This window comes from Microcaecilia unicolor, chromosome 10 (assembly GCF_901765095.1).
Source record: "Microcaecilia unicolor chromosome 10, aMicUni1.1, whole genome shotgun sequence".
Taxonomy (NCBI): domain Eukaryota; kingdom Metazoa; phylum Chordata; class Amphibia; order Gymnophiona; family Siphonopidae; genus Microcaecilia; species Microcaecilia unicolor.
In genome coordinates this window covers 179328936-179347395 of record NC_044040.1, presented here as the reverse complement: position 1 = coordinate 179347395, position 18460 = coordinate 179328936, and the positions used below count along the sequence as shown (strand labels likewise).

Here is an 18460-nt window from a genome sequence, read left to right as displayed (position 1 = left end):
CCAGATCTGATATATCCTCTCCTCCCTCCCCAAGGGGAACCCTGGTGCATCTTGTATTGCCATCTGTTGGAAATATTTTCTTTCTGGGAAAGCTCGCTTTCTTAATTGAAGCCAGGTATGTAAGATGTGGCTCAAGCCCAACGGGACCCTCTCAATTATCTTTAAGAGTTCCTTTCTCGGTTTCCAGAGTGCGTCCCCTGTGTATCTAGTCCCCATCCATGCTCGCTCCCAGTGAAGCCACTTTTTAGTATTGGTCGGGTACCATTCAGCGCACACCCGCAGTTGCGCTGCCTGGTAGTAGAGAAAAAAATTTGGGACCCCCATGCCGCCTTTGTTCGGCCTTTGGTACATTACACTTCTACGCACCCTGGGTGGCCGCTTCCTCCAAATATATGCAAAAACCTTTTTAGTCAGCTGTTGGAAAAAGGTACGCGGTATGGGAATCGGAAGCGCCATAAATAGATAAAGCAGCTTCGGCAGGAGCATCATTTTTACCGCATGTATTCTGCCCAACCACGAAATCGTAAGGCCCTCCCACCTATCTAGTTCTCCAAAAAGCTCCCTGACCTTCTTAGGGAAGTTTTCCTGATATAAAAGCTCTATTCTTGGGGTAATCATAGCCCCAAGATACCTTATTGCCCTCGCTGCCCATTTGAATGGGTATAATTTCTGCAATTCCTGGGCCTCCCGCTGCGGTACCGTAAGATTAAGTATTTCGGATTTAGTGGTATTAATTTTAAAGCCCGAGAGCTCCCCATACTGCAAGATCACTTCTGTAACCTGCTGTAGTGATTGTTTAGGCTGTGCCAAGGTCAGCAATACATCATCCGCAAACAGCATAATCTTGTGCTCCCTCTGACCTCTAACCACACCCCGTATATTCTTGTGTTCTCTAATCCTCTGTGCTAATGGTTCAATGGATATTGCAAACAACAGGGGCGATACCGCACACCCCTGCCTCGTCCCCCTACCCAGCCCTATCGGCTCCGAATAAGCCCCATTTATCTTTATGATTGCCAGGGGATTAGTATAGAGCAAGCTGAACCATTTTAAGATTCTTCCCTCCAGTCCCATCTGCTTTAGGACCCCAAAAAGAAAAGGCCACTCCACTCGGTCGAACGCTTTTTCAGCATCCACCGAAAGGAGTAGAACCGATTCTGGTTCTTCATTAGCTTGCTGAATCACATGAAGCAGGCACCTAATATTATCGAACGTCTGCCGGCCCTCTATGAAGCCCGCCTGATCCTCATGAACCACTCTCGGGAGTACCCTTTGCAGCCTCGCAGCCAGAATTTTAGTGAATATTTTATAGTCCACATTTAATAGGGAAATGGGTCTATATGATCCACAACATAGGGGATCCTTGTCCGGCTTCTGTATCAAGACTACCTCTGCCACCCTCCACGAGTAAGGCATTTCCCCCATGCTGTCAAATGCTGTGATTGCCTTTAACAGCAATGGTGCTACCCACTTGGAGAACTGCTTATAGAAGCTCGCTGGGAATCCGTCAGGCCCAGGCGCCTTATTGTTAGGCAAACTCGCGATTGCCTTTTCTATCTCCTCAAGCGTTATGGGGGAGGACAACTCCTCCACCTCCTTCTCCGAAAGGCCTGGCATTTGTATCCCCTGTAGATATTGTGCAATCTCTTCCCTCGTGCCCCTCAGGTCCGATTTATAGAGTTGGCCATAATAATCCCGAAACACTTCCTGTATCTCTTCTGTGCGGTTTACTAACTGTCCTGATGCATTATATACCCCTGCAATATAATTTCTTTGGGTTTGCTTTTTCAATTTATTTGCTAATAGCCGGCCAGCCCTATTTCCAAATTCAAAATGCTCCTGCCGAACCCGCTGAAGCTGCCCTGCTATCTCCGTCATCTGGAGATCATTAAGCTGTGCTCGGAGTTGCTGCACCTCCTGCAATTTTTGCGTGTCGGACGGATCCTCTTTATGCTTTCTTTCACTGGCCTCCATGTTATTTCTAACTGTGTCCTCCTTCCCCCTATGATCCCTGACGATGTGTGCCTGCCATGCTATAATCTGACCCCTTAATACCGCTTTCATTCCCTCCCAAATACTGGTCGGATGTGCTTCTTCATTATCATTAAGCTCTATATATTCCTTTATGTACTTTTCCAATTCAGCTATATTCTGTGGCTCTAGTAGTAAAGCTTCGTTTAGCCTCCAATGGGGACGGCCTACAGGCCTTCTTCCCATCCTCAGCGTTAGCACCACCAGAGAGTGATCCGACCAACTACAGGGCTCAATAGTCACCCTTTCAACCTGCCTCCTCACCATCGCATCGCCCAGCCAATAGTCAATTCTCGAGTAGGTTTTGTGGAGGGGGGCATAATGGGTAAAATCTTTTTCAGTCCCATGCGTGTCTCTCCATAAGTCAGTCAGCCCCCACCTTGCCAGCCAGGACTGGAAGGCTACTCTATCTCCCTGTGCGTATTTTGCCACCCCCCCTGAGTTATCTAGCTTCGGGTCCAGTGTCAAGTTCATGTCGCCCCCTATCACCAAATGACCTTTAGCATGCTTTTGTAAAATCCTCTCCAGTTCCTGCATAAATATCCTCTGATTCTCATTGGGTGCATATGCACATACCAGTGTGTAATATTCCTTATCAAGGGAGACCACCATCAATATATATCTGCCCGCTTTATCCCTGACCGTTGTATGCACCTGCCAGGGTAGGGACCGGGATAGAGCTATCAAAACTCCCCTCTTTTTCTGAACCTCTGTGGCTGATGCACATCTTATATATGGGTACTGCTTATGATTCATTAAGTATTCATGGACTTTTCTAAGGTGGGTCTCCTGGAGAAACATTACATCGGCTTGCTGGCGTTGCATTTCCCTAAATACCTGCTTCCGTTTTTGCGGAGTATTCAAGCCCCGCACATTTATAGTCACACATTTAAGCATTGTATAGGCAGACAACTTCTTCAGTTATAAGCATCATTATAGCATATCTCAATATTAGCCACCCATCCCTCCCACCCTTCTTCCCTCCCCCTCCCCTTCCCTCCTCCGCTCCTTTCCTTCCCTTCCCCAAAACCTTAGCACCTTTACCATATTCTGGATGGTGCAACACGGAGGTGTTGTAACTCACTAGTACCCCTTCACATTTTTAGCTATTAATATCTTTAACTTAACTCTTATCCTGCTCCCTGTTTAAACCAATGTTCTATATTACCCTACTGCACCTTATAACCAACAATAACTTTCGACCAGGCCAGCTTACTGCTCTCCAAGTCCATGACACCTGGTATACTCGCCGCAAGGGCGCATCCTGTTAAACAAGTGGGATCTTATCTCCCATTGTTGCCATGCAATATCAGGTGAGGCGTCCCGCTGACTTCTGGCGCTGAAGTCGACTCTGACCCACTCTTTGCCATCTGGGGTGGGTCCTGGGATCCGCTGTCATCGATGGGCGCTCCGCTGTAGAGGGTATATCCATCTGATAGTCTCCCTGCAGTATTCTCTGCGCCTCTGCCAAGGTTTTGACCATGTGCTGTTTCCCATCCTTGTAGAATGCTAGTCCAAACGGATATCTCCAGCGATAGCGAATATCCAGTTCTCGCAGCTTTGCCGTTACCGGCTTCAAATCAGCCCGTCTCTTCAGGGTGGCAGCCGCCAAGTCCTGGTATATTTCCACCCTATTGGTGTCCCATTTATAATCCTTTATTTGTCTTGCCGCTGCCATGACACGCTCTTTCACTTTGAAGTCCTGGAAGCATGCTATAATATCTTTTGGTAAGTTCTTTCTATTAGCCCCCAGGGCCCGATGTGCTCTGTCCAAGTTTATTTTTTCTGGTGGAATCGGATCCTCCGTGTTCGCTAGAATATCGCTAGCGATTTGCTGGACCACTTGCTCGCTATTTTGATACTTTGAAATCTCCGGCAAGCCCCGAATGCGGATGTTATGGCGCCTGCTCCTATTTTCCAGGTCCTCCAGTTTTTCAGAAAGAAGCTGCTGACCTATTCGCTCATCCGTGATCTGCCTCTCAAGGGAGCCCAGGGACTCCGAGTGGTCATCTATTCGGCCTTCCGCCTCCTCCACCCGGTGTCCGAGCTCAGCTATCTCCCCTCTCAAGTCAGCCCCCAGCGTCGCCAGCTCTGACCTCATGGCCTTTAGATCCGATCGGATTTCCTGGATCCAGGCGCATAGCTCCGGCAGTCCGGCCCCCTCAGGCTCTCCCTGGGTCTGTGATGCGAACATGTCTCCCGACGGTTGCAATTCCGCATCCGTTCGCTCCGCCATTTCTTCATTCGCTCGGGCCGCCATGTTGGATTTCGTCGCGCCTTTCTTGTACGCGAATTTAGACAAGTTTAGCGGCGTTGATCGCCTTTGCATGGACGTCTCTGGCCTCCTCCGCTCCTCGTTCTTAAGTGGCGTCGTTTTCTTTGCCCTCCTTGCTTATTGTAAGTGCCGGGTAGCGCTATTTTCACCTCGGGTACTCGGGAGCACAGAAGTTAGGCAGCCATGCTCTCCGGTGACGTCACTTCCTCCATTCAGAAGAGCCATTGTTTGAAGGAGCTGTTAGAGAAAGGGGGATGACCTGAAAGTACTGAGGAACTGAATATGGAGTGGCCTAGTGGTTAGGGTGGTGGACTTTGGTCCTGGGGAACTGAGGAACTGCGTTCGATTCCCACTTCAGGCACAGGCAGCTCCTTGTGACTCTGGGCAAGTCATTTAACCCTCCATCGCCCCATGTAAGCCGCATTGAGCCTGCCATGAGTGGGAAAGCGTGGGGTACAAATGTAACAAAAAAAAACAAACTTTCATTTCTGATGCATTGGCAGTGCTTTCCATTGAGGACCCTTCTGCTTTGGTGTCAGGAGGGGGGCTTAGAGGCCCTTCTAAGGCCTTCCCAATACATCCAGACATTCCAAAACCTGATTACAGCAGAATGGGTGTCTCTGGACATGGGTCTGAGAATAGGAAGAGCCATGGCTTGCCTTGACCTATTGGTTCTGGAGGAGCAAAAGAAATTGCAGCTTCCCAGGATGGACGGTGGTGACTAAGAAGACCACCTTGCCGTTGGAAGGAGGCATTGCCTTAAAAGTTCTACAGGCTAGGAAGTTAGAAGGCTCGCTGAAACAAGCCTTTGAAGTGATCACTTTGGGCCTTCAAGCAACAGTGTGCAGCTTGTTCGTTGCTAGAAGTAGCATCAGCAGTCTGCAACACAAGGCGGGCGCCTTAAAACCCAGCTGGAAGCGGAGTTGGCCTACTTGGGGGATGCTGTTTATGACATGTTACAGGTTATGCCTCACAGTAAGTTTCTGGCTGTTAATGACTTGTCTGCAACACTGGTTGCAGTGTCGGTCATGTCTAATGGAACTGCCCTTTCAGGGCAAGTGTCTATTTGGAGAAGATCTCAGTAATTTATGTGAAAGAACTGGGGGAAACTAAGCCACAGTGGTTGCTGAAGGATAAGCAGAAAGCCTCTGGTCATCCATTTTCAGGGATCTCTCGATTTCGATACAGCAGACTGTACCGGTCTGGTCATCATCAGTTTGGTCAGACGTTCCACTTTCAGGCACACCAATCTTCCTTTTATGTGGAGAGGAAGTCCACAGTGGTTGCTGGAGGATAAGCAGAAAGCCTCTGGTCATCCATTTTCAGGGATCTCTCGATTTCGATACAGCAGACTGTACCGGTCTGGTCATCATCAGTTTGGTCAGACGTTCCACTTTCAGGCACACCAATCTTCCTTTTGTGTGGAGAGGAAGTCTTCCTCTCAGTCAGCTAGAGCGCCTAATGCCTTTGTTGTCTGGTTACATTCTTGTTTTCATTTGTGTTGGTCCCAGTCTCTGGTTTTTACTTTCCTCATCATCTCTTATTACCAGGATTTCTTGTTTGTCATTTTTCTCTCCTCCTTTTCCTTTCAGCTTTCTTCACTTTATTTATCTATTTTTTGTTTTCATTTTCTCCCTTTATCCACATTTTAGTTCTTTCTTACTATCCAGCATTCAATTTCCCTCTTTTTGATTGTCTGCCTACAACTTGTACCTCTCTCTCCTTCCTGTATCCATCCATCATTTGCCCTCTCTGTCTCCTCCCCACTTCCATCCAGCATTTGCCCTCTCTCTCCATCACACATCCATCCAGAATTCTCCCCTTGACCACTTTCTCCCCATTCGGCATTTCTCCCTTTACCTCCTCTCTCCCATACAGCAACTCTCCTAGGACTGCTGCTGCTTCTCCCAATGAGCAGCAGCAGTGTGCAAATCAAGGAGTAAAAGGCACAAAGCCACAGTGCTCAGACGCGTGCTGTCTGCTCTGCCGATCCCTTGTCCTGTCAACTTCCTGTTCCAGGATAGGGGGTTGGCAGAGCCAACACAGCAGGTGCAGCCTCATGCAACTGTGGCTGCGAGAGTGTGTTCTTCTGCTTGTCTACCTAAATATTGAGGAGCTGGACTGAATGCCAAGAGAGATATGTCTCAGCTCAATTTTCAGTTCTCTATCTCCACCTGCTGGTTGAACACGTTAACCACAGGTTCTGGAATAGTGGGAAGGACTAATGGAAAGAAAATAATCAAATTTCTCCTTCTCTTCCTTAAATGTTGAAAAGTATCTTCAGCTTGAATACAAAGATTTTTGCTACCTTGCCTCCTTCAGCCTTGTGGGCCCATTTCTCAGAAGGAGACTTGTCATTCAGAGAAAAAGGGGATTCCTATTTCCTTCATTTTTCTTGAAGTCCACTAGGTTCAAGGTAGGAGCATAGTGGCTATCATTCATTAGTCTAACAGTTTCCTAAAAGGGATTCTCTTTCCCTCCCTTTTGGAGAATTGCTTTGCTATATCCCACAGATTCTGGACTGCTCTGGTGAGGATGCTAATGAAGAAGAAATAGAGCTTACCTGCTAATTTTCTTTGCGATAGTCCCACCAGACCAGTCCAGGATCCTTCCCCACTATACCATCTATTGTCTGCTGCTCAACATGTGGTAATTTTTCTCCTTTTCTGCTTGCAATCTTTGCAGCTACATTTCAGGTTTTCACCAATAGGTTGATTACTCAGGTCTGTTGTATCAGATAAGACATAATTGTTCCTTTTTGGTTAGTGTGCTGTGGCATTTAAAAGAACAAATAGAATGTTAGGGATTATTTGAAAAGGGATGACGCACAAAACTAAGAATATTATGCCTCTGTATAGCTCCGTAGTGTGACTGCACTTTGAGTATTGTGTGATTTGTCCCCTTTCAAAAAAAAAAGATATAATGGATCTAGAAAAAATTCAGAGAAGGGCAACAAGAACAGCAAAGGGGATACATCTCCCTGAAGAAAAGAGGATAAACAGGTTAAGACTTTTCAGTTTGGAGACTGGATGTCAGAGAGGAAATGATGGAAGTTTTTTAAATGAGTGGAGTGGAATGCTTAAATAGGGAACAGTTGTGTTAACCTGTCAAACAAACAAAACCAAGAGAACACTTGAGAAACTAGTGACTAGCAGTCTGAAAAAAAAAAAATCATAGGTGTGTTTCCCTCCCCCCTCCATGCAGTGCATAATTAAACAAGGAATGTGTTGCTGGAATATGTGGTGAAGGTAATCAACATAGCGGGATTCAAAAGAGGATTGAACAAGTTCCTGTAGGAAAAGTCAGTAACACATTATTAACATAGTAGACTTAGGGGAGACATGATTCATTCCTAGAAATGAACTGTGGGAAATAAATATACTTTCTGAGATGGGTACTTGTGACCCAGACAGTCACTGTCAAAAGACAGGATAGTGGGCTCAGTGGACTTTTGTCTGACTCAGCATAGCTTGTCTTATGTGCCTGCTACAACTGAGATTTGCTTTTCTCCGAGGACAAGCAGGCTGCTTGTTCTCACGACTGGGTGACGTCCGCGGCAGCCCCCACCAACCGGAAGAAGCTTCGCGGGCGGTCCGCACACAGGGCACGCCCACCGCGCATGCGCGGCCGTCTTCCCGCCAGTCTTGTTTTTTCCGCGCTGGAGAGAGTCGTGCATCGCCGCTCTCTCTTGTCAGCCCCGGAAAACCGTTGCGTTGTTCGCTAATTTCTTATTTTTTGTTTCTGGTTCCCGCGCGTTCCGGACCTTTTTTTTCTTTTCTTGTTAAAAAAAAAAAAAAAAAAAAAAAAAAGAGTGAATGCGCTTGTTTTCCCCTCGTTTTCTAGCGGGGGCGTCGCGTTGCGGCCTTGTGGCCGCGCGGTCGATTTATTTTTCGAGGTGTGATTTACCGCCACCATCGACGACTTTAATTTCGCCGACGCGATTTTTACGTCAATGTCCTCGAAGGTCCCGAGTGGATTTAAGAAGTGTGGTCGGTGCGGCCGGCCTATCTCGCAGACCGACACCCATGCTTGGTGCCTCCAGTGCCTCGGGCCGGAGCACAATATCAAGTCGTGTTCTTTGTGTCTTGGTCTCCGGAAACGGACTCAGGTTGCGAGGCAAGTTCTTCGGGACCGTCTTTTTGGAACTTGCGCCGGCCCCTCGATGTCGACCTCGACGGCATCGGTATCGATGGCCGGTTCTTCGGTACCGGTATCGATGTCCGCGAAATCGGCACCGATGGCATCAACCCCAGGAGCACAGGTCCCGTCGTCCCGCCGGTCCTCCGGTGATGGTAGGGGTGAGAGGCCGCGTGGGCAATCGGCCCCGGTCACTCCCTCTGCCCATGGCCCTCGGGACCGAACCCTGTCTGACCTGGCCCCTCGAGACCGAGGGGGATCGACCTCCTCCGTTCCACCGGGCGCCGATGACGGGCACCGCAAAAAACAGAAAAAGCACCGTCATCGGTCCCCATCGGTGCGCCCGGCTCTCGGTGCCGGCGAGGAGTCGACGCCGAAGTGTCCGCGTCGAGAGGAGAGGTCCCCCTCGGTAGTGGAGGTACCGACGCGTCAGGGTCCCAGCACTTCGGTGCAGTCTCCTGGACCCGAGCAGCTTCCGGCACCGACACCTCTACCGGCCCCCCCGTCTTTCCCGACAGCGGGCCTGGACGAGTGCCTCCGAGCCATCCTTCCGGGGATCCTGGAAGGGCTGATGCGCCGGGGGTGCTTGCGCCGTTGACTGTGGCGCCGGCGAGCTCTAGCCCGGTGCCGAGGCCTTCGACACCGCCGCCGCTTGCGGCGCCGGTCTCGACCGCCACGCAGGTGGAGTCCCCGTCGATGGAGGGAGCTTCGTCCCCGCCGGCGCGGGAGTCCACCGCTCGATGACACCGAGGCCTCGGTGCCTCGAAGTCGAGCTGGGCCCGGTTAAGGACTCAGCTACATGAGCTTATGTCCGATACCGAGGAAGAGGCCTCGTGGGGGGAAGAGGAGGACCCCAGATATTTCTCCTCAGAGGAGTCTGTGGGCCTTCCCTCTGACCCCGCGCCTTCACCAGAGAGGAAGCTCTCGCCTCCTGAGAGCCTCTCCTTTGCCTCCTTTGTAAGGGACATGTCCATTTGCATTCCCTTCCCCGTGGTCTCTGTGGATGAGCCGAGGGCTGAGATGCTCGAGGTCCTCGACTATCCATCACCACCTAGAGAGTCCTCCACGGTGCCGTTGCACAATGTCCTCAAAGAGACACTGCTTCGGAACTGGATGAGACCATTATCTAATCCCACCATTCCCAAGAAAGCAGAGTCCCAGTACAGAATCCACTCGGACCCAGAGTTAATGCGGCCCCAATTGCCCCATGACTCGGCGGTCGTGGATTCTGCTCTCAAGAGGGCACGGAGTTCGAGGGATACCGCCTCGGCGCCCCCGGGGCGGGAGTCTCGCACTCTGGACTCGTTTGGGAGGAAGGCCTACCAATCTTCCATGCTCGTGACCCGCATCCAATCTTACCAGCTCTACACTAGCATCCACATGCGGAACACTGTGAAGCAACTGGCGGACCTGGTTGATAAGCTTCTGCCGGAGCAGTCCAGGCCTTATCAGGAGGTGGTCAGGCAGCTGAAGGCGTGCAGAAAGTTCCTGTCCAGGGGTATCTACGACACCTGTGACGTGGCATCTCGTGCTGCGGCCCAAGGTATAGTGATGCGCAGGCTCTCATGGCTGCGTGCCTCTGACCTGGACAACCGCACCCAGCAGAGACTGGCCGACGTCCCTTGCCGGGGGGATAATATTTTTGGCAAGAAGGTCGAGCAGCTGGTGGACCAACTGCATCAGCGGGAAACTGCCTTCGACAAGCTCTCCCACCGGGCGCCTTCAGCATCCACCTCAGCAGGTGGACGTTTTTCCCGGGCCCGGCAGGCTGCGCCCTATGCTTTTGCCAAGCGTAGGTACACCCAGCCGGCCCGAAGGCCTCGACAGGGACAGCCCCAGCGCGCTCGTTCTCGTCAACAGCGTGCGCCAAAGCAGCCCCCTGCGCCTCCACAGCAAAAGCCGGGGACGGGCTTTTGACTGGATCCACGGTAACATAGCCGCCCTCAAAGTGTCCGTGCCGGACGATCTGCCGGTCGGAGGGAGGTTAAAATTTTTTCACCAAAGGTGGCCTCTCATAACCTCCGACCAGTGGGTTCTCCAAATAGTGCGGTGCGGATACGCCCTGAATTTGGCCTCCCTACCACCAAATTGTCCTCCGGGAGCTCAATCCTTCAGCTCCCATCACAAGCAGGTACTTGCAGAGGAACTCTCCGCCCTTCTCAGCGCCAATGCGGTCGAGCCCGTACCACCCGGGCAAGAAGGGCAGGGATTCTATTCCAGGTACTTCCTTGTGGAAAAGAAAACAGGGGGGATGCGCCCCATCCTAGACCTGAGAGGCCTGAACAAATTCCTGGTCAAAGAAAAGTTCAGGATGCTTTCCTTGGGCACCCTTCTGCCAACGATTCAGAAAGTGATTGGCTATGTTCCCTGGATTTAAAGGACGCATACACTCACATCCCGATACTGCCAGCTCACAGACAGTATCTCAGATTCCGCCTGGGCGCACGGCACTTTCAGTATTGTGTGCTGCCCTTTGGGCTCGCCTCTGCCCCACGGGTGTTTACAAAGTGCCTCGTGGTGGTGGCGGCGTATCTACGCAAGTTGGGAGTTCACGTGTTCCCATATTTCGACGATTGGCTGGTCAAGAACACCTCGGAGGCAGGAGCCCTCCGGTCCATGCAGTGCACTATTCAACTCCTGGAGCTGCTGGGGTTTGTGATAAATTACCCAAAGTCCCATCTCCAGCCAACCCAGTCTCTGGAATTCATAGGAGCTCTGCTGAATACCCAGACGGCTCAGGCCTTCCTTCCCGAAGCGAGGGCCAACAACCTCCTGTCCCTGGCTTCGCAGACCAGAGCGTCTCAGCAGGTCACAGCTCGGCAGATGTTGAGACTTCTGGGTCATATGGCCTCCACAGTCCATGTGACTCCCATGGCTCGTCTTCACATGAGATCTGCTCAATGGACCGTAGCTTCCCAGTGGTTCCAAGCCACCGGGAATCTAGAGGATGTCATCCGCCTCTCCACCAGTTGCCGCACTTCACTGCTCTGGTGGACCATTCGGACCAATTTGACCCTGGGACGTCCATTCCAAATTCCACAGCCCACGAAAGTGCTGACGACGGATGCATCTCGCCTGGGGTGGGGAGCTCATGTCGATGGGCTCCACACCCAGGGTCTGTGGTCCCTCCAGGAAAAGGATCTGCAGATCAACCTCCTGGAGCTCCGAGCGATCTGGAACGCACTGAAGGCTTTCAGAGATCGGCTGTCCTGCCAAATTATCCAAATTCGGACAGACAATCAGGTTGCAATGTATTACACCAACAAGCAGGGGGGCACCGGATCTCGCCCCTTGTGTCAGGAAGCCGTCGGGATGTGGCGTTGGGCTTGCCAGTTCGGCATGCTCCTCCAGGCCACATACCTGGCAGGTGTAAACAACAGTCTGGCCGACAGACTGAGCAGAGTCATGCAACCGCACGAGTGGTCGCTTCATTCCAGAGTGGTACGCAAGATCTTCCGAGAGTGGGGCACCCCCTCGGTGGACCTTTTCGCCTCTCAGACCAACCACAAGCTGCCTCTGTTCTGTTCCAGACTTCAGGCACACGGCAGACTAGCATCGGATGCCTTTCTCCTTCATTGGGGGACCGGCCTCCTGTATGCTTATCCTCCCATACCTTTGGTGGGGAAGACCTTACTGAAGCTCAAGCAAGACCGCGGCACCATGATTCTGATAGCGCCCTTTTGGCCCCGTCAGATCTGGTTCCCTCTTCTTCTGGAGTTGTCCTCAGAAGAACCGTGGAGATTGGAGTGTTTTCCGACTCTCATTTCGCAGAACGACGGAGCGTTGCTGCACCCCAACCTTCAGTCTCTGGCTCTCACGGCTTGGATGTTGAGGGCATAGACTTCGCTGCGTTGGGTCTGTCGGAGGGTGTCTCCCGTGTCTTGCTTGCCTCTAGGAAGGATTCCACTAAAAAGAGTTACTTTTTCAAGTGGAGGAGGTTTGTCGTTTGGTGTGAGAGCAAGGCCCTAGAACCTCGTTCTTGCCCTGCACAGAACCTGCTTGAATACCTTCTGCACTTATCAGAGTCTGGCCTCAAGACCAACTCAGTAAGGAATCACCTTAATGCGATTAGTGCTTACCATTATCTTGTGGAAGGTAAAGCCATATCTGGAGAGCCTTTAGTCGTTCGATTCATGAGAGGCTTGCTTTTGTCAAAGCCCCCTATCAAGCCTCCTACAGTGTCATGGGATCTCAACGTAGTCCTCACCCAGCTGATGAAACCTCCTTTTGAGCCACTGAATACCTGCCATCTGAAGTACTTGACCTGGAAGGTCATTTTCTTGGTGGCAGTTACTTCAGCTCGTAGGGTCAGTGAGCTTCAAGCCCTGGTAGCTCATGCTCCATATACCAAATTTCATCACAACAGAGTAGTGCTCCGCACCCACCCAAAGTTCCTGCCGAAGGTGGTGTCGGAGTTCCATCTTAACCAGTCAATTGTCTTGCCAACATTCTTCCCCAGGCCTCTTACCTGCCCTGCTGAACGTCAGTTGCACACATTGGACTGCAAGAGAGCATTGGCCTTCTACTTGGAGCGGACACAGCCCCACAGACAGTCCGCCCAATTGTTTGTTTCTTTCGACCCTAACAGGCTAGGGGTCGCTGTCGGGAAACGCACCATATCCAATTGGCTAGCAGATTGCATTTCCTTCACTTACGCCCAGGCTGGGCTGGCTCTTGAGGGTCATGTCACGGCTCATAGTGTTAGAGCCATGGCAGCGTCAGTGGCCCACTTGAAGTCAGCCACTATTGAAGAGATTTGCAAGGCTGCGACGTGGTCATCTGTCCACACATTCACATCACATTACTGCCTCCAGCAGATTACCCGACGCGATAGTCGGTTCGGGCAGTCGGTGCTGCAGAATCTGTTTGGGGTGTAAATCCAACTCCACCCTCCAGGACCCGCATTTATTCTGGTCAGGCTGCACTCTCAGTTAGTTGTTCTTCGTAGGTCAATTTTCTGTTGTATCCTCGCCGTTGCGAGGTTCAATTGACCTGGGTTCTTGTTTTGAGTGAGCCTGAGAGCTAGGGATACCCCAGTCGTGAGAACAAGCAGCCTGCTTGTCCTCGGAGAAAGTGAATGATGCATACCTGTAGCAGGTGTTCTCCGAGGACAGCAGGCTGATTGTTCTCACCTACCCTCCCTCCTCCCCTTTGGAGTTGCGTTTTCATCATTTTTGCTTGTCATTCAACTGGCGGGAATGGTCGCGCACGGGCGGGAAGACGGCCGCGCATGCGCGGTGGGCGTGCCCTGCGTGCGGACCGCCCGCGAAGCTTCTTCCGGTTGGTGGGGGCTGCCGCGGACGTCACCCAGTCGTGAGAACAATCAGCCTGCTGTCCTCGGACAACACCTGCTACAGGTATGTATCATTCACTGATTTCCTTGGATGTTATCTTGTTTCACATTGCTGAAAATAGTATCTCTCCCCTATTTTGTTCACATTCTTTAAATAAAAGACATAACAAAAGATGCATTTAACAAAAAATCCTTGTACTTGATTTTAATACACTGTACTTTCTTCTACAGGGTAAAACACTTGCAGCTATTGCACTGATTCTCACAAACTTTCATGATGATAAACCTTTTCCTGTAGAGATGAGAAAAACCAATTGGTCACATCAGGTGAGATACATGTGTAGTTTTTGAATTGTTCTGTTCCATCCCCCCTCCCAATATTATTGTAGTGATAAACTCAGAAAGATAAAAGGCAAATAGTATTCTGTATTATTTCTAGTGATAAAGCATAAAAGGTAAATGTCTAATCATATATTTAAAATTGCTTTGGGCGGTTAGCTTGACGGAGTTTAAAAAGGGGTTAGATAGATTCCTAAAGGACAAGTCCATAAACCGCTATTAAATGGACTTGGAAAAATTCCGCATTTTTAGGTATAACTTGTCTGGAATGTTTTTACGTTTGGGGAGCGTGCCAGGTGCCCTTGACCTGGATTGGCCACTGTCGGTGACAGGATGCTGGGCTAGATGGACCTTTGGTCTTTCCCAGTATGGCACTACTTATGTACTTATGTACTTATGACTTTTCTGTTTAGGAATGTAATGTTACTGACAAGCCAGGAAAGTGTGAAAAAGGCAATACCAATAAACTTGGTAAAAGAAAATGTGAAAAAGACATTGGTGAACATCATAAAGGTAACTTCAGTTTGGAACAGCAGGTTGTGAGTTTTCGGTGATGGATTTAGATTTTTATTGCTGCTAGGCGCTGTTGATGCTAACATGCCTTGAACATGCCTACACATGGTCTGTTTAAATGTGTGCATTTACTTTTGGCTTATGCAACGCCTGGGTTAATTTTATTAAAGCTTTTTTTGTGTGTATGAAAAATTCTGTATAATTATATCTCCAAAACATCGACTTAGAAAATGTATACAAATATGAACCATAGAATCAAGAACTGAAAGCTACTACTTCTCTGGGGTTGGTAACATGGAATCTTACATAAGTATTGCCATACTGGGAAAGACCAAAGGTCCATCAAGCCCAGCATCCTGTTTCCAACAGTGGCCAATCCAGGTCACAAATACCTGGCAAGATCCCAAAAAAGTACAAAACATTTTATACTGCTTATCCCAGAAATAATGGATTTTCCCCAAGTCCATTTAATAATGGTCTATGGACTTTTCCTTTAGGAAGCCGTCCAAACCTTTTTTAAAACTTCGCTGAGCTTATCGCCTTTACCACATTCTCTGGCAATGAATTCCAGAATTTAATTATACGTTGAGTGAAGAAAAAGTTTCCCAGGTATTTGGGATTTTGCCAGGTAATTGTGACCTGGATTGGCCACTGTTGGAAGCAGGAACTGGGCTAAATGGACCATCAGTCTGGCCCAGTATGGCTATTCTTATTTTCTTATGAAACTAAAAGCTTCATTAACCAAACTACCCTTAAGAATATGGCTGCATGAAATAATGAGTTAAGGGCTTGTGTATATGGCAGCTGCCCTTATGCTGTACATAATCCCTCTTCTGTTTCGTGGGGGCATTGTTTAATGCGCATGCTGGTCAGAACATATCCTCAGAAATCATAGGAGTTGCTAGGGTTTTGTAAAGGAGATGCATGGGTAGACTTCAAGTGCTAGCAGTTGGGTGATTGTCAACCCTGATGTGAATGCCACCCCCCCATCCATGTATAATATAATTGTCAAGTGTTTCCTCATAGTTATGCTTAGGGAAGATTGGTTACGTAAGTCTGGGGCAGGTTAACATTTTAAAGTCCATGTCGAGAGAGGGTGACTCGGAGACTGGATTGTGTCACCACATAATGGTATTGGTATTGCTGTTTCTGGGAAGTGGATTAGAAAGAGAAGGTTGGTGGTGAAGGTGGGAGGGGAAGTAGTGGCACTAGTGTCATGGCTACTTTACCATAGCATCCTTTCAGACCAGTCCAGACCAATGGGTTGTGTCCCTCTATCAGTGGATGGAGACAGAGGAAGAAACTTGTTCTTGTGACTCACCCCTTAAGGGTATTATGCACCATAGAATGTTCAGTATTTTCCTGTCTCCAAGTGGATGGATGACAGTCTAACCAGACCTGCTCCTGACCTAGTTTATAACCAGTTTCAGTTGATCTTTAACTACCCTTATAGGGTTTTCTGCTCCTGAGCCACTTTTCTACTGAGATTCAGTTGAGTTTGGGGATGCCTATTTGGCTTGCTTTCCTGAATCAGCTTCTCAGCTGTGCTCCAGTTTGAGTTGGGGGTGCCCTTCTGGGCTTGTTCTCCTGACCCAGTTTATTGCCTGGGGTTCAGTTGAGTTGGGGTACCTTCTTTGGCACAAGCTCTGTTTAAAAAAAAAGGCAGTTGTTCTATGGAGGTATATCTCAGGTATCTCCGAGATCTCGTCCCCCCCCCCCCCCCCCCCCCAGACCACCATCTCCTGTGGAAGTCAGCCTGCATTGGGTGAGCCTGTTCTGAGTTAATTATTTCAGCGCTCTTATGTTTGTGACTCTATTCCTTATTAATCTCTCACTGGTATCTGGTTTGACTTTTTCTCACAGCAGGGATCACTGACAGGAACCTTTGTTCTTCTGGTTTCTATAAGCAGTGAAATTTTCTGTGTCACTATCTATAAGCAGCAAATATTTCTTTGACTCTCTTTTGTAGAGGATTTACTAGTTCTGTTACTGTGTGACATTAATTTCTCCTCTGTGTTCCAGACTGTTACAATTGTCCTGCCAGAATTCTTTTTCCATTTCTGTCAGCTGCTGGTTTTTTTTTTTTCAAATGTTTCCTGGCTGTTTGATTCACAGTAAGCAAATCTGTACATTTATAGCTCTCCTGAAGTTTAAAAGAACCCCCCCCCCCCCCCCCCCCCCCCACACACACACACACAAGATTTTACTCCTTGCTAGGACATTCTTTGGTTCATTGATGTATGCTTTAATTTAATTTTGTAATTTCTGGTGCAGTCACCTTTCGGTTACAATAGCTGCCTGAATAGTAGATACAGATTTTATTTCTTTTCTTTCTGTTTAATTTGAATATCAATTAGGCCAAGTCTTATGTGCAGCAATCATTAATTGCAGTTAACTCTAGTTTTTCCTGTATTGCGTTCCTAAGAATTAACTGTTCTTATCTTCAGCCAACTGGATATATTTTGCCATAAATAGCCAAACTTTTTTTTTCTTTTCTTTTCTTTTCCTGTCACCAGTATTCTTAAAATTCCTTAAAAGTCATCACTTATCCCTTGAAATGAGTATTGAGACACTCGGTTTAATTTTTGGAATCTTCTGGGCTGGCCACTGTTGGAGATAGAATGGTGGTTTTGAGGAACCTTGGGCTGACGCAGCATGGATTTTCTTATGATATACTGACATCTTTAGATCTGAATAGAAACTTTGAATAATAATTTAAATTTGACCTGCTGGTAAACTTTTTTTTTTTTTTTGTGTGTGTGTCTTTGACAGAAGCAACTTCCTGTAGTTTCCAGCACGATACAGATTTTGACTTGGCTCTGGCAGGACCAACTACAAAATTAAAAAAGAAAGCAACGAAAAAAGGTAATGTTTGCAAGCTTTCATGTTTCCTTTTAGAATCTGGGTCCTGTGGCGAAGTGCTGTTTGTGCACTAAATAGTTTTTGTTCATCTTATCTGTTGCTGTGCCATGCTGGAGACTTGTCAGTTTTACTATCTATCCTTCTGAAAAGAAAAGAGGAGGGGTTTTGTGTTGCAGAAGCATACTTTGAGAACTCCATTCCACTGCAGAAGATGAGCAAAGAAAACCTTGTGCATGACTTCTAGTCTGAAATGCATAAGCTTATTGTGGAATTTATTCTGCACTAGAAGAAATGAGCCTCAAAATCTGTGGGGGCAGAAGTGCAACAGAAATTATGGAAATAACCCCATTAATCCAATGTTCTTACTTTTGTTTGTTAACATTAAACATTCCTTGACTAGCTCTTGGGAGCTGGTGCCTCCTATTTTGGTGGCTTGATGCAGCGAGGGAGCGCTAATTCTATAACAGCATTAGGGCACTCTCAGAATCTTAATGCAAATCCCACATTAGTACGTCAAAAAGAAGGCGTGCCCGCTGATTCCAGGTTTCAGTGGGTTTGCCTAAATGCACCACTCAATGTAAAGCACATTTTACAGAGTAAGATGTGCACATTGATGCTCGACGTGCTTCTCCCTTGTGCATACCCCCTTCCCAATTGCACACTGTGGTACCAATGCACAGGCTTACTGTATAGCACTTAGGGTGTGTGTAAATGGCACTTTCTTCTGCATTTATGCATGAAAAACACATAAATGCAGGTACACCTTTTATAGATTTGCCCCAAATATGTTTTCTTAGCCTTTTAACTCTGAGTATCTTGAAAAGGAGCATGTGCCATCTTGCTCAGATACATAGTGTGAAATGAGCAAGGCTGTTTTTACAATGTTGATCATTGTTTGTTGTTTTCAGTGAGCCTGATAGCAAGAGAAACAGTCCTGCTTGCCTTTGGAGAAAGTGAAGCTACCTGCTCAGAGGACAACAGGACAAGTATTCTTACATACCCTCCCACTG

The 18460-nt window shown here is 48.5% G+C and overlaps 1 protein-coding gene across 1 annotated transcript in view; it reads left to right on the top strand.

The window, feature by feature from the left end:
• The window catches only part of HLTF (helicase like transcription factor), a 117423-nt gene that overhangs the window by 21839 nt on the left and 77124 nt on the right, over window positions 1–18460 (top strand). Inside the window, exons 8-10 of the mRNA XM_030217045.1 lie at window positions 13968–14063; window positions 14489–14588; window positions 17361–17453. Of these exons, the coding sequence (XP_030072905.1) occupies window positions 13968–14063; window positions 14489–14588; window positions 17361–17453 (289 nt within the window). The remainder of the gene's footprint in view (window positions 1–13967; window positions 14064–14488; window positions 14589–17360; window positions 17454–18460) is intronic.